The sequence below is a fragment of the Strix aluco genome, chromosome 5 (assembly GCF_031877795.1).
Source record: "Strix aluco isolate bStrAlu1 chromosome 5, bStrAlu1.hap1, whole genome shotgun sequence".
Lineage (NCBI taxonomy): Eukaryota > Metazoa > Chordata > Aves > Strigiformes > Strigidae > Strix > Strix aluco.
Window position 1 is genome coordinate 8,401,930 of NC_133935.1, and position 15,574 is coordinate 8,417,503.

Below are 15,574 nucleotides of genomic sequence, written 5' to 3' on the forward strand. Positions count from 1 at the left end.
GGTAAGAGAAGCGTCCACGTTTGCTGTAAAAAGGGGAAAAAAAACCGCTCTCTGCCCAACTCGCAACAGAAGTGGGAGGGAACTAACTGCTCGGATGTATGACCTTGGAAATGACCAGGAATTAAAACAGCTCGTTGGCAGAAGACGGGCGGGAGGGAAGCGGTACCCGGGATGTTTCCGCGCTGGGGGACGGCGGCGCTGAGGAGGCTGGACGGGGGCGCGGCGCCGCCAGGTGGCGGCGCCGCGCCCCCGTCCAGCCCCCTCAGCGCCGCCGTCCCTCAGGTGCCCCGTCCCCTTCCGGTCTCACGTGACTCCCCCCTCACGTGATCCCGGCCTTCTTCCCGCGCTCTGCGCCCGCGCGTCCCGGTGGCGTTTGTACCTGCGGAGCCGCTGGCGGCCGGCCCGGTGTCCCGCGGCGGGAGCTCCGCCTCAGCGGGCGGTGGTGGCGGGATGCGGTCCGTCAGCTACGTGCAGTGCGTGGCGCTCGACTTCGGCGGCAGCCTCTTCCCGCACGCCATTTGCCTGGGGGATGCCGACAATGACACGGTCCGGTGGCGGCTGAGGGGCGGGGAGGGGCAGGTCCCGCCCTGGCGTGGCAGCGGTGGCCCCTGAGGGCGAGGCCCTGCCCCGCCGCGGGGTTCGGGGGGGGGGCCTGTGGCAGCTGGGCCGCGGGAGGTGGTGGTGCTTCCGCAGGTGGACTGGGCCCAGTTTGGGTGGCGAGGAGGTGGTGGGGCTCCCACCCGTGGGGGGACGCGGAGCTTGATGGGCCCTTGAGCGATATGAGGGGCGCAGGGGTTGGATCAGATTCCCCCAGAGGCAAGCTGAATGTTCAGTGATTCTGTGCTGCAGCTAGTCAGTGCTCCCATCGCCCTTAGACATGCTCGGTACGGGCCCTGGATGATGTGTAGGGAGGTTAACTTCTGGTGCCAGAGAGAGACGCTCTCCTGTGGAGCTGTGGGGAAACGCTTTGCTGGGGCACAGTGGATCGCAAACAGGGTAGAGCCGAGTTTCAGCGTCTCTTGACTTGTATGATGGATGGATGCGCATCAGGAATGTTGCTATCAGCCCCACAAATGGTGGTTTCTGATGGGTCTGATTTGTCCATAACTAGCAAGAGGTTAGCTTAACCAGATACGTGTAAACTGTCCCTTCTTCTCAACAGTCAAATTTTATTACAGCGCTATCCTAATATCCTGAAAAGCGTCATGGCTAACAATGCAGTAGATAATAAAACAAATTTTCCCATAAGAAGTTGTGTTATGCAGGGTAATGTGTGCAGGGAGTTATGAAATACACACAATTAAGATACACAGGGGCATGATGCAGAAGATGGGGTAGTAGGAGTAGACTCTTCTCCAGGGGTGGCTGGTGATTTTTAGCAGTCATCTTTAAAGAAATAATCACCATTCTGAAAGACCTTTACCCCTTCATCAGGGAGATTGAATGCCCAGTGTAAATCTATTGCAAGTGTTCCTGCAGCCTCTTCCTGGATGATTAAATTTTCCTCATTGCCATTGTTCTCCTCGGGTAGTTAAAGATCAAGTCAATATAGATTGAAGGGTGGAAGATGGGGTGATGGTGATGATGATTAGCAGAGCAGGATATTAAAACAGTGACATAACTCTGAAACAGTGGCTAGAGATGCGGTGGATAATGGAATGTTGCTCTAAGGAGCCACTCTCCAGGTCTTTTTATCTGCGAGAGTAAAATTAGGGCTTTTATTTTTTTCCCAGACCTTCTCTGTCGATTCGAGTCTGTCTTTTTAACTCTTGTTTTGCTTGCTGCTTCTTCCCACAGAGCGATTTTTAGATTTGAATTCTGTTATTGCTGTGGGGAAGGAATGCTGTTATTGTAATTGTGAATTTCTTCTTACTAACCCAATTCTCTTGTACAGCTGAATGAGCTGGTGGTGGGAGACACCAACGGGAAACTCTATGTTTACAAGAATGATGACAGCAAACCCTGGGCTGTGCGATCTTGCCAAGGAATGGTCAGTTCTTGACAAAATTTTTAAATGGTTGGGCCTTTTGGTGTATGTGCAGCCAGCTATCCTTGACCGCTGCCTAGGAATATGTAGGCCAGAGGGGAATGGCAGCCAGAACTTGTTCTAATGCCTTTCATGTAGTTATGCAAGACCTTGCTTTTGCCCACAGCCAGCCTCATGGGCTGGAAGTGGTGAGCAAAGCACTGAACAAACACAGGAACTGGGCTTCTGTCCCACCTTGACCCTGCTCCTGTGCCCTGTGGGTTTTGCCTCAGGGCTCTGGGCAGTTGTGTGACAGGTGTGTTTCTGTCCCTGACTCTTCTCTCTTTGTCCTTGAAAAGGCTGTTTAGAGTTCAAGAGACGGTTTATGGGGGAGGAGAGGGGAGGGCAGAGGCTTATCCCAAAGTGCTGTTTTGGGCTGCCTTCTTTCATGTATGGCCTTCTTTTCTCTTGCAGCTCACATGTGTTGGCGTGGGAGATGTATGCAATAAAGGAAAGGTGAGAGCAGCCAAACTCTCTTCAGCTCAGTCTGTAGGGCACGTGGGAGGTGCTCGGGAGATTAGGGCAACGTCATACCCTGCGTGTGGAGGAAAACATGTTGCAGGTGTTTTCTCTCCAGGATCTGCCCTTGCTCATAGAGTTTTAGTGCTACTGTTTTAAAACCGTTCTTCTGTTTACATATAACCTGTATCTTTCTGTGAGCCATATGCAGGTTTTAGTGAGCAAGGAAGTCCATCCTGTCTTCAGAAACACTGCTGATTTCCATGTCCCCCCTGTGTGAGCACCACAAGGCTTTGGTGGTCTGAGGGTTGCTCCTTTTCCTCAGCGGCTTTTGCCCTGCTCTGTGCTGGTCCCTGCTGTGGGCCATGGCCCTTCTGCCACTTGGCTGTGTGCATTTAAGGTCATCTAAACAAGACTGAGCCATAGAATAGTCTAGACTCCCAAGCAGATTCCACTGGGTCTAATGACTCCTTTTGCTGGATTGCTATTTCTGGGGTTTAAGCCAGGACCACTGAGTCCAAAAGTCCCAGATTAGGCACCCTGCCTAAAATACTGTAGCAATGTGTGCTCTAGTGTGGAGCAGAGCTGAAGTGAGCATTGAAAATGCCACGCGTTGGGGATTGCATGCACATATCAGCTTGATAGCCTAGTCTGACAAGGATGAAAAAGAAGTTTGGACCCTGCAGTACCTGAGTAGTTTGTATGCTGACCAAACCCCTTTTTCCTGTTCCCTCTGTAGCAGTCACTGATCTGGACGGATCTACCCTCGTATCTTCCCTTCCCCTGCTGTAGGACAGCTTCTGTAGTTTCTAAAAGAGGAAAAATCAAAAGGTTTTTCTCTTCCCTCCTAGAATCTGGTGGTGGCGGTGAGTGCAGAAGGCTGGTTTCATCTTTTTGACCTGACATCTTCAAGTTCAAAACACTCAGATCCTTCAGGTCACCATGAGTTGGCAGGAGCAGAAGAGCAGAAACCAGTGTTCAAGCAGCACATTCCTGCCAACACCAAGGTCATGCTGATCAGTGACATTGGTGAGCCGGGAAGCTGGTGAGGGAGTTGGTGGGTATGAGGTGGTGGTGTTGAGAGAGAGGGAAAGTGTGTGGGACTCAGAAGGAAATTACTGTCGTGCTAAAACAAGTGCTCTAACAAACCACAGCCAAGTCGAGGAGGAGAGAAGCAAGAACTTCGGGAATTTTCCTGAAGTACAAGTCCTCGTTACAGGATTGGGATCCTCAGGGATGCTACCTGATGGATACCAGCACAGTGGCTTCTGAGTATTGGGGCTCTTGAGGCTATGAAAGCCTGAGAGAGCCTATCTCTCTCCTTGTATTCGCTGCAGATGGAGATGGGAAGTGTGAGTTGGTGGTGGGTTACACTGACAGGGTGGTACGTGCCTTCCGCTGGGAGGATTTGTCGGAGAATTCAGACCACGTCTCTGGGCAGCTGCTGCTGTTGAAGAAATGGCTGCTAGAAGGTCAGGTAAGGAAACAGGATGTTCAGAGCAGAACTTGTCATACAGTCTTTGAGAGGTGGCTGTTTCAAGGGAAGAAGCACAAAATCTCAGGCCTATGAACAAAGCAGTTGTCATGTTGATGGCTTGAAAGGAGATTTGCTCGGTCGTTGTCCTGTACATACGGAGCAGCTGGTGGGTTGGTCTGGGAAACAGTCGGTTGCTCTCATCCAACTAGAGAGCATTAGTGGAAAATATTAGCGTTGTTCTTAAGTGGCTTTTGGTAGGGAAACTGAACCTTTTACTGGAACTTGGACATTTTGCTTCTAGCTGAATTTGTTCAGCCTCTGCTCAGCTCTATCAGAAGAGCTGCCATATTCAAGTTTAGGTACAAGGAGCACAGTGAACCTTTCTGAGGTGTTTAAAGTTCTCAGTTTGACTCTATCCATGTTTTTCCTTTGCCGGTACAGGTGGACAGCCTCTCAGTGAACCCAGGTCCCGATGGCTCACCGGAGATGATGGTGTCTCAGCCAGGCTGTGGTTACGCCATTCTGCTGTGCACCTGGGACTCTGAGCAGCAGGCCACGACAGAGGGAAGAGACAACTCTGCGCCAAGCAGGTGAAGGGCATTGCTGCGTGGGGTAGATGAGGAGATTCTGCTGTAGATGCCCGTCACAAGGGGGTACCACCACACCACCTGTCTGAGGGTGGGGGAGTGTTGTCATCTGTCCTTGCTTCAGTGACCTGCGGTACTGCTGGGAGTTCATGACTTAAGCCCACTTGCACCCACACTTCCGTGAACACTTTACGTCTTTATCACAAAGGTGAACCCCACCACTTTCTTTGTATCCCACTGTGTTCTCCTTGGATTGGACAAGGAGAGTGGCAAAACCAGCCCACGGAGGGGGGCAATACTGGGAAATGAGTGACCTAGATTTCCAGAGAAAGAGTAGCAAGCAATCTGGTGACCTATCTAGTGGTGGGAAGGGTAGCGGCTGAAAGGCTGGGCCACGCCCAGTTAGTCTGAGGCCCGGGGTGACACTTTGGGTTTGTTCGCTCATTTCCTCCATGTGAAGTAGATGGAGGTTTTCCTGATGAGACCCCTGGCAGCCAGTGTTGTAAATCACAACCAGAACAATCGAGATGAGCAGTGGTGCTGGAGGGACCCTTGTGGGGAATTCATGTGCTTCTGGTGTTCTGTGAGACTTTAAGGCAGACCCAAAAAAACTGCAGCAGGAGGGCAGCTAGGCAAGGCTCCTTGGTGTCTTAGTGGAATGGTACCCTCCTAGCCAGAAGCCAGGCCCAGGCATGATCTCTGACCAGCCTATTTAACCCCAGACAGACACTTCCTGAGTGAAAAGCAGCCAGGCTGATGTGACACTAATGATAAAAATGGTCTTTTTTACCTTGATTGGAATACATATTTTACTGACGTCTTTTTTTTTTTTTTTTCCTTTGAGCTCTTTCCAGTTTTCTGATGCATTACATCATTCTGTTGCAATTTTTTTAAACATTAGTGAGTTCCTTTCATACCTGGGGTGGCATGCGTTCTTTTCCTTAGTCTTTACCATTAGAGGGCTAACCTATGCACAAACTCTGTCAACCTCTGGATTTGTAGAGCTTTGGACTACACTGCTCTTGAGATTGTTCTGGCACAGTCCCAGGCATGGTTCCCTAACCTTTCCCTGATGTCTGTCTCTCTTTTCCCTAGCGAGGCCCCTGTTCGAGATGTTATTCTACACCAAACATCTGGACGGATTCACAACAAGAACGTTTCCACTCATCTAATTGGTAGCATTGGCCGAGGTGAGAGATTAGGAGCTTGGGGGTCTCTGGCCCAACATTTGCCCCGACAGTTTTTCAGTACATCAGTCCAGCATGAAATCAGATTTCCTGTGGTTGGAAAGTAACAGTGGAAGGCAGCTGCAAGAGCAGAGGGAACTCGGCTTCCGTTAGCCAGCTCCCAAAGACAGCTGGATATTTGCATTTGAACTTCTTACAGCCTTTGTCCTTCCCTAGGTAGCTCTTACTCTTCCCTAGCGCAGCAGTTTCTCTGCAGCCTCCACTGGCATGCATTCAGTCACCCTGCATGGCTGCCAGGCCTTGCTCCTCCAGATGTCCTTGATCTTTGCTTTTGCATGGCTGCAGTTTATGCCCTTTTCTTATTCCCTAGATGCATCTCTGCCTTTCCACAGCCTCATCTTTGTTCTTGCTCTTGTGCTTTTCCCAACACCTGGCAGCTATATCCTGCCCTTCCTTCACCTATGCAGTCCCAACCCCTCTAGAGCTGCTTCCATATTTCATTTATATCGCTGTCCTCTGTTTCCTTCCAGTGTATTCTGTTCAGCTGTTGTATCTAAACTCTCCACAGCTGCTGGCTCCTCTCAGCCCTGACATGCTGCTGTTGTGTCCAGACTTTTCTTACACACTGCCACTGCTTCCCTTGTGTAACTGCTTTGTGCTCTGACCCGTGCCTCGTGCACCTGCTGAGCCCTGTTTTAGTACCTATGGAGAATAAGCAGCTTTCACTCCCCCTGGGAGCGTGTGGGCGTAACACAAGAAGGCAGAAAATTCCCAATGCAGATCACTTTCTCTTGTCTGCAGCTGGCTGGAATCCAGCTGCGTTTGCTCTGTCCAAGTATTACCCCTTGCAGTGCTGTCTGAGAATGATTTAGGCTGTCCAATGTAATTAAAGCTGGGGGAGAAGAGCAATCCACTGAAACCTCTCCTCTTCCCCTACCCCAGAGTACCCTTTCTCCCCAGTTTCTAAGCTTGTCATGTTTTCAGCATCTCGGATGCTGCTATGAGCAACGTGGTCAACAGAGCGTGAAATCAATTATTTCACTGCATACAAAGACTTGCATCTAATGAGAGGCGTCTGTGAAAAATGAAGGCACACAGAATAAGGGATGAAGAGAAGGTTGTGAAAAGCCCATGGATGCTGGACCATCAGTAATGAAGCATCTGAAGAGTGCCGCGCCGAGCAGTTTGTGAGGGGGACACAGCAGATCTTTTGGGTCAGAGCCTGTCTGGATGGATGTCAGCTAGGAGCAGCAGAACACTCAACCAGCTGAATGTTTGCTTGAAGCTGGTCTGTGGGAATAGAGTATTCTGTGTCCTGGGAGCATGCAGGGTGTTGTGGCTTGGAGCTGTCTCTGGGCAGTGGAGGTAGGATTGCAGTCTTAGGTCATTCTGGGGAAACTGCCTATTTGCTTCCAGCTCCGCAGGCTTGTCCCAGACTGCCAGGATTCCTGGGTTCCTGCAGACCTCAGGGAGCCAGTGTCTCTCCTACATTGTCACTGAAAGGATTAAATGCGGCTGTAGTTGAATACAGCTCCAGTCCTCCCCTGATAAGTGTTATAGCACTTTCAAAACGTGACCTTGCATGTCTTTTCTGACCGGTAGCTAGGTAGCGAGTGTACTGAGGGGTTGAAGCAGCCCGGTGGTTGGCGGGGCTCTCCTCTTCAGATTGAATTAGTCACATTTGTCAGTGCTGTCCTGCACGTAACTGATACACAGGCTTTGGAGAGGATACTCCTTTCAGGAAGTTCACAGCTGTATAAGCGTAGCCCAGGCAAGCCAGGGCGGAGCATGAAGGCACATGTCTAACCTGCTCATAAAGGGAAGGCTCTGTAGCATCTGACCAGTGTTTGCTGGGAGAGGATCACAGCTTCTGTGCAGTTTTGCTGTAGTGAAAACTATTAATAGCGTCGGTAGTATGATCTCCACAGACTCACTAAGGAGTTGCCATGGAGGTGCTTTTGTGCTAATGCGACCAATGCTTTGTCCTGCTGGTGGGATCTTGCTTTTTTAACCCTGCACCTTCCCAGAACAGCCAAAGGCCATGTTTCTGTCCTTGAAAGAAACAGTGAGGATACAGTTGTAATAGTCTTGTTCAGCTTCAGCTGTTCTTCAGTTTGTCCCTTGTGATGGTCTTCCTGTTCTCATGCATTTCTGGAACCTGGAGAGGGTGTGATGCAGTCCTCTAAAATCGTAACTGCCATGGGCCTGCAGGTGCATGTGTGGTACAGACAGACTCCTAGGAGCAGGCAGCAGAGCCAGACATGCCTGTAGCACTGCAAACCAAAGGTCTTGGGTTTTGAGATGCCAGTGCCCTACAAATAAAAGCCAGCACAGAGTACGATTGGTTACAGGAATCTGCAGATATCTGCTAAGCAAAGTGTCAAGGCTGGGCAAAAAAAGGAGGCAGGATGGATCAGCTTGGTTTGGATCTTTTTTTTCAGGAGAAGGAGGGGACAATGCTTCTAAACTGGCATCAACTGTCACTCTCTTCTGCACTTACAGGCTGCTCCAGTGAGAATAGTGGCTCAGGTCTCTTCGCTCTCTGTACTCTGGATGGTAAGTCCTACCACTGTCCTGGGAGAAGGGCCTGTGGGGTGGCCAAGGCCTGTCACTATTTCAAAGCAAGGGATCAGGGGCTCGATGCTTTTGGTTTTGAGAGAAGTGGGAGGTGGGCTTCCCTGGGTCAGGCAAGAGAATTTGACTCCAAGACTCCTTCTGCTGATGTATTTTATATGAAGGCATGAAAGCTAAGACAAAGTAAAGCAAAGTAAAAGTTGTCACTGTGAGCAAGTCCCCCCTAAGCCAGGTATGTGATAAGATCTGTATCTGAGGATATGATAAAACACATTAAAGCTGAGCCTGTCCTTCCATTCCTTACTGAATTGGGTCTGATACCGCACAGACTTGCTCTCTCCAGGAAACCTGTTGTGTTTTCTATCTGTTACTAATATCTGGCTTTCTCTCTTTCCCTGGTAGAGTCTATCTGTGGATTTCATTGTTGAAATCTGTGGATTTGAAAGCATTTTACAAACAATAATTACTTGTATGGTCCCATGGCCTATGGGGGTGGAAGTATTAAAGCAGTGAGCAGCTGGGAAAATGAAGAGGCTGGGTCATTGGCCCGAAAGCACACCGAAAGCTTGAGATGGAGAGTGAGACTAGAACTTCCATCTGCTGACTCCTAAGCTGCCAGATTACCCCGTGGTCAAACAACTGTTTGAGATGCCAATTCAGCAGTGCCATTCCTGTAGACAGGAGCCTCTAAATCACAGCAGAGTTGTGTCCTTGTACTTGAAGGGACTTGGGTTGTCTCCAGAAGCGGTAAAGGAAATGGATGCTGGACCTTGAGTATTGGTAGAGGGGAGCTGGCCTCACACAGGCCTGGAGCCAGGTTCTTCTGCCATGCCCCTGGCTGAGAAGTGATAGGACAGGCTGCAATCTAATGAGCTGAACACAGGGTTTCTGTCCAAAATGTAACAGTGTGGAGACAAGATGCTGTGCTTCTCCCTTCCCAGATAGGCAGCCTGGCCTCTTTGGGCCAGATGTCCACCTGCCCAATAGTGTCCTGCTAGGGAATTTCTGATTATTCTCTGGGCCTGAACTCTGAAGCTTCTGCATCTGGCAAGGCTTCCTGCCTCACTGTGGTTCACTTGTGACCCTTACTGAGGCTGGAGGGCACTGTGAGGTTAGATTCATGTTTATGTTCTGCTCTCTCAATGCCACTCCCCTGCCAATACTATCACAGTATCTCTGGATGATAGAAAAATGGTGTGAGGTAGGTGCCCGGTATGGTTTTAGCAGCCAAGAGGCCATGGCCATGCTATTAGCCAGCAGCTCTCGGCTGATACCTGTCAACATGCTGTCCTGAGATCACATGATCTGTGGGACACAGTGAGAAGCTTCTAGTTTACTCACTGTCTCATGTGAAATCTGTTGATGTACTGTACTTTGGAAGCCTGTTTTGGGCAGCTTTCTTCTTCTCTTAGAGCACAATCCAATTAGCAGGGCTGCTGCCATTTTTCCCTCTGTTTCCAGTTACTGATGACAAGATAATGGACTGTGGTCCTTCCCAGAACTGAGACTGTGGTATCTGTTATCAACCACAGCCTGTACCATGGGCCCAACCTTCTGCCTGCAAACCCTAAGTGTTGAAGAAGTGTGCAGGGCCCAGTGTTAGCAAACATCTTGCTTCCTTTTAATACTTTCAAGACAATCTTTATTTTTTTTTTCCCTCCAGGGACATTGAAACTCATGGAGGGAGCAGACAAGCTGCTCTGGTCTGTGCAGGTTGATCACCAGCTGTTTGCTTTGGAAAAGCTGGATGTTACTGTGAGTGTCTGTGAATAGGGCTGGGAGGGATGAAGACAAAATCTTTGTGTATATGAATTTAAGAAGGGCAGAGGGAGTACGACTCAGCTGAAAAAGTCTGGGATTATATAGGATGATACACAGAGTGTTCTGTCTGTGCCAGTGCATTCTGCACTCGGCCTGTCCACCTGCAAGAGCTTGAGCTGTGTCAGCGTGTTTGACCTAGCGAGTCCAGCATCCTGCTATGAACTTTTTCGTCCCCCAGCTGCTCTTTTATTTTACTGCAAAGTTGAATGGTTTTGCACACTGCTGATACCCTGGTTGTCTGCAAGCTCTTATGATACTTAAGGGTTGTGATAGAGAAGAGAGAGATGCTCTCCAAGTGCAGAAAGATGGGGAAAAGTGCAAAATGTCTGGACAAGATGTCCAAAAGTGACATCTTGTTCAAACATTAGCATTCTGTCTCTAAAGCAGGAAAGATTCTTGACTACCTATGGGAATAGTTGATGTCCATGCTAATACATGATCTTACGGTTCCTGCAGGGCAATGGGCACGAGGAGGTGATTGCCTGCGCGTGGGATGGTCAGACGTACATCATCGACCACAATCGGACTGTTGCCAGATTTCAAGCAGATGAGAATGTCAGTGCGTTCTGTGCAGGTGGGGAGCCTGACTGCAAAACCAGCCCTCACAGCATTTCTCCCTCAAAGCTACTACTCCCCTCTGGGACATCTGGAATCCTTTGTCCGTCTGTAGTGAGAAATAATTTCCCTGTGTGTGTACTGCAGACGGTCCAGCTAGTCTTTTCTCTGGGAGAAGTAGGGATGAGAGGAGGTGATGCTGAGGTTTTTCCCTGTAAGGATTTTGGGGTTTTTTCCTGTCCTTTTTCGATTTGCTGACTTCTAAGCTATTCTCAAGTGGAGTTAAGAAGCTCCACGGAACCATCCTGAGCCTTGGCTTTGCTCAGTCCCCTCTCTCGGACCTGCAAGAAGCAGCTTGAAAATCCCTGAGCTCCATGCATTAATAACAGTTTAGAGACACTTTCTTGGATTATCTCAAAGGCATTTCATAAACCCAAGTCCACATCTGTGCCCCTCACCCCACGTGCTTGCTTTCTGATAACAGGTTTGGTACCTCATCATGAGAAGTTACCTACTTGCTTTCTCTGTCCTTTTGGAAGTAGTCAGATCTCCACACTTTTGCTTTCTGCAGGCCTCTATGCATGCAAAGGAGGAAGCAACAGCCCCTGCCTGGTTTATGTCAGCTTCAATCAGAAGATCTACATCTACTGGGATGTGCAGCTGGAGAGAATGGAGTCCACCAATCTGTTGAAAATCCTGGATTGTGACCCAGAGTTTGGAAATCTCCTGCAGCAGCTGGGTGTGGGTGAGTGCAGGAGGGGTGAAAGACGTACAGGAAAAGAGAGGAAGGGCTGCTGGCAGGTGATGTGCCAGGAACTAGAGGTCCAGGTACTTCTTGAAGAAGAGGGACTTTCATACTGCCTGTTGAGAATCCCTAACAACTGTCTTTCTCTCTTTTCTGTAGAAAGAAGTGACGTTTCTGCTGTCAGAGACCTGATTCACAAAACACTGTATTTTCCAGAGAAAGAAGAGCAGAGCAGCCCCTGGCAGTGTCAGGACCCTGCTGGAACAGACTCCTCTGCCCACTACACTGTAATCCAAGATCCCTTATAACAAGTCACATGGAGGTTGATATCTTTAAGACCAGCACAAACTCTTCTCCATCTGGAATTGGACATCTGATGAAGATGAGACTGTTCTTTTGACATCTCTGTCAAAGCTTCCAGACAGCAAAGGGTGTACAGGCTGGGTTCTGTGGAGGGATGTGCTTGGCTGTAGCTTGAGTGAAAGTGGTGGGTTGATTTGCTATCAGAAGCTATCAGAACAGCAAGAGTCCAGGGTCCTGCTCCTTGGTCTTCCATTGCCAGTTTCCATGTTCTCCGTTAGCTAAAGCGTTTTGTGGGTGACTCTGAAGGCGCAGTGAGGACATAGATGGAGAGAATAGCTCAGTCTCTGTTTTGTCCTATTCGTACAGCTGCTTTAACGATTATTTCTGAGTAGGATCAGTGCAGGAACTGCAGATGGAGGAGTTGAGTTAGGGAGCAGGCAAGGGCCTTCTGTCCTATTTAGGTGTGTTTTTAAAGTAGAACCAGGCGTTGTTTGCCTTTGCTCTGCTGCTGCTCTTCTACTAAGCAGTTTCTCACAAACCACCTCCCGTTCCAAGGAGCTGGAGACATGTGTGAGAAGAACCACAACTTGCACTAATAAGGTGTTGAGAGTTAACAGCTGCAGTGAACCCCAGCTGTATACAAGAGGCATTGCTTGTCTCCATCTTCTTGAGCAGGGTGATCCCAGAGATGGCTGTGACTTAGCAAAGCAAATATGAGCTGGGCAATAAGAGGAATCAGTCTTAACTATGAATCTGTGGTGCTGTGAAGGCTTGGCCATTCTATAATAATCAGTGGAAATGCCACGCTCCCCTCTTGTTGTGGAGAATGCCATGCCATTTTGAGTCCTGCACAGCTGAAAGAGGCGGACTGGAGGTGACGTTCCGCTTGCTGGTATACAGAGTCTGGAAAAGGCTGGTGCTCACCCAGGCTGTTCCTACACAAAGGCCCAGGCAGGAACCTTTCCTGCTGGTGTTACGCTTTTCCCCATCTCCGCTTGCCCCTTGCCTAACTCTGCTTATTAGGATAGGAGCAGCAGGCTCACCTGCTGTTTTATATCTATTATCTTTCACTTGTGTGATGTTTTATTGGACACGCACGATGGGTGGAGCTGTCCCTGCACGCTTATGGCAGTCTGAGAGGGTTTGCATCCGAGTCTGAGCAAATGTGAGCTCTCTTTAGCAAATGGTAGTGTTTGAAAACCTGCTGTGCTGTACTCTGCAGAACATCCAAGGGCAGCCCTAACTGGGAGAAAGAACTTTGTATAGAGGAAAGGAGTGTCTTGCCCTTGGGTCAAAAGGACTGTTATTGAAGTAGCCCTGTGTGGTAGAAGGGCAGATCTTTACATGAGCCCTAGCTTTGCTTTGCAATTTCCATCTGTAGATTTATATAAGCTTTGTAGAGGACAGCTTCTGTCCTCTGTGTTTGATAGCTGTGAAAATTGAAGCATGGAGGAGTGAAATATGGCCTGCTCTGTACCAGCTAGCTCTCTTCTTGCTTCTCAGACCACTCTATATTCTTGCTCTGCAACTGCAGTGGAAGTTTCTCTCCATTTTAATGACCTCACTAAGAAGCATTTTTAAAGGTGCCTCTGTCATACTAAGTGCTTGTGCACAACTGGACCCTTCAGGCAGGAGCTCTCAAGTCCTAATAATGCTTTGGTAACAGGGGTGTTTAGAGCAGCAGGGCTTGAGTTTGTCAGCTGTGGAGAGCTGATCGTCTGCTGATGGGCTAAAGCAAGGAGTTGTCTTGAAGCTTGTGGGCTGAGATGTACAGCCACCCATCCCAGTGGGCAATCACCATTGCTTCTGGCAAATTAGTTGGTGTGAACCCTTGGGTTCTTGTCAGTCCCACCGTCCTTTCCTAATGAGGATGAGTCTTGTTGGGGCTATTAAGTAGATCACAGTCTATTGGTTTCGTGCTACTTCCAGGTTTCTGATTCCCAAAACGTAAAGCCACTCTTTCCGATCACCAGAACAAGTAAGGATTCTCCCGTCTCTCCTTTCAGGTGAAGTAGTAGCAGTTGCTACTCTTGTCTCCACCCCTTGGAGACTGGCTGAGGTGGGGAGAAGCAGTGTCCCTACGGATGGGGTGAACAGTTTGATTTCACTGTATTCTGGGATACTTTCCGCCTAGCCCTGTCGCTACCTGATTTTAATCTCGCACTTCAAAGTTAGTGGAACTGGCAGGAAGAGGGACCACAGTGGAGCAGGACTCTGCAGAGCAGTTTCCAGAAGTGTACAACAGAAACGACATTGTAGCAACGTCCCTGAAGAGGCCTGTGTCTTGGCATATGCTGTTCTTCCATCCTGAACAGAGACTGCTCTTCTTCCTCTGCCTAAGGCTGTGTATTTTCTTGTCCTGCCCCCCCCCCCCCCGCCCCCCCAATTCTGTGGCTTCTGTCTCCCCCACCAGGGACAGAAATAGGATGGTTACAAGCAACAGAAGATAGTAATGCCTGAGTTTTCAGTCATGGCTGGCACAACCGGGCATGTGTCCTGTTGCACAGAGGAGGGGCTCTCCTGCTGCGTGTGCTTTGACAAAAACAGACGGAGTTCTACCACAGCTTGTGCCTGCCATGGCCCCACTCAACGTTGTCTGGCTTTGGAGGGGCAGATGTTTTCCACAGAATTGCTCTCTTGGTAAATGTGCTGGGTTTGGGGGGGGGGGGGGGGGGCTACAGCGGTGGCTCCTGTGAGAAGCTTCTTGAAACCTCCTCTAGCTCCAAGGTGGACCCACCTCTGGCCAAGGCTGAGCCAGTTAATGACGGTGGCCGTGCCTCTGATAACATATTTAAGAAGGGAAACCTGAGAGGGGTTTGAGACTTGTGAGGAGTTATGAGAAGGACACTTATGTGAACACTGAGGTCAGTGGAAGAAAGGAGGAGGAGGTGGGGGGGAAGTGCCCCGGAGCAGAGACCCCCCCTGCAGCCCGTGGGGAGAGGGCAGGCTGTGCCCCTGCACCCGTGGAGGTCACCAGTGGAGCAGGGTCACCCTGCGGCCTGTGGAGGACCCCACGCTGGAGCAGGGGGCTGTGTCTGGAGAAAGCCGGGACTCGGGGAAGAAGAAGACCCTGCTGTTGTACTTCAGCTTTGGGTTGACACAGCACTGAGGTATATGGTGGAGTTGAGAACTGTCAATGTTAGGTTAATGGTTGGACTAGGTGATCTTCAGGGTCTTTTCCAACCTAGATTATTCTGTGATTCTGTGATGTGGGGGTGACCCACACCAGAGTAGCATGGGAATGGCTTCATCCTGTGGGAAGGATTCATCACAGAGTTTGTGGAGGACTGTCTCCCGTGAGAGGGGAACCACGTGGAGCAGGGGCAGAATGCAGCAGAGTGCTTTGGACTGACTTCACCCCCCGCCCCCTGCCCCTGCCCTGCTTGGGGGAGGAGGTAGAAATATCAGGAACAAAACAGCCTGGGAAGAAGGGAGGGGCGGGGGTAAGTGTTTTTAAGATGTGGTAATGCTTCTCACTGTCTCATTCTGTCTGTTAATGTTTTGAATTAAAGTGATGTTCTTTTTTCTTCCGCTAAGGAGCCTGTCTTTTGCCTGTGACAGTTAATGGCTGAGCCACCCCTCCCTGTCCTTATCTCGATTCCTGAGCCTTTGGCTTTATTTTCTCCTTCCCAGCACTGTGGGGGAAGGGGGGAGTGAATGGCTGTGTTGTGCTCAGTTGCCCTCTGGGCTCAAACCACAACAGTCTGCTGCTGGGACCCCAGAGGTTCCTGGAGCATTTTATTTGAGAGCTGGGCCAGGCTGAGCTAACCCGGTAGCTGGGTCTCACAGGTTATTGCAGTGCTCCTATATTGTAATTCCTTCTTGAGGCCTAACAAGAAA

At 49.7% G+C, this 15,574-nt stretch overlaps 1 protein-coding gene across 2 annotated transcripts; it reads left to right on the forward strand.

The window, feature by feature from the left end:
• The first annotated feature begins 328 nt into the window (after nt 1–328).
• On the forward strand, nt 329–15,270 carry ITFG2 (integrin alpha FG-GAP repeat containing 2). 2 transcript variants are annotated; one of them, XM_074825790.1, is made up of 12 exons: nt 329–546; nt 1,895–1,990; nt 2,441–2,482; nt 3,337–3,514; nt 3,823–3,962; nt 4,404–4,552; nt 5,645–5,739; nt 8,239–8,292; nt 9,974–10,065; nt 10,588–10,705; nt 11,258–11,431; nt 11,591–15,270. In XM_074825790.1, the coding sequence occupies exons 1-12, from the start codon at nt 451–453 to the stop codon at nt 11,737–11,739; spliced, it is 1,383 nt and encodes a 460-aa protein (XP_074681891.1). In that variant the 5' UTR covers nt 329–450; the 3' UTR covers nt 11,740–15,270. The 2 variants fall into 2 exon arrangements, with proteins under 2 accessions (XP_074681891.1, XP_074681893.1); XM_074825792.1 differs by lacking the exon at nt 2,441–2,482.
• Nucleotides 15,271–15,574: the final 304 nt, after the last annotated feature.

Excerpts from the sequence above, each read along its gene's own strand:
- ITFG2 (XM_074825790.1), top strand. The coding sequence starts at position 451 with ATGCGGTCCGTCAGCTACGTGCAGTGCGTGGCGCTCGACTTCGGCGGC. Across the intron at positions 5,740-8,238 it reads AATTGGTAGCATTGGCCGAG|GCTGCTCCAGTGAGAATAGT; the intron begins GTGAGAGATTAG and ends CTGCACTTACAG. Across the intron at positions 10,706-11,257 it reads TGTCAGTGCGTTCTGTGCAG|GCCTCTATGCATGCAAAGGA; the intron begins GTGGGGAGCCTG and ends TGCTTTCTGCAG.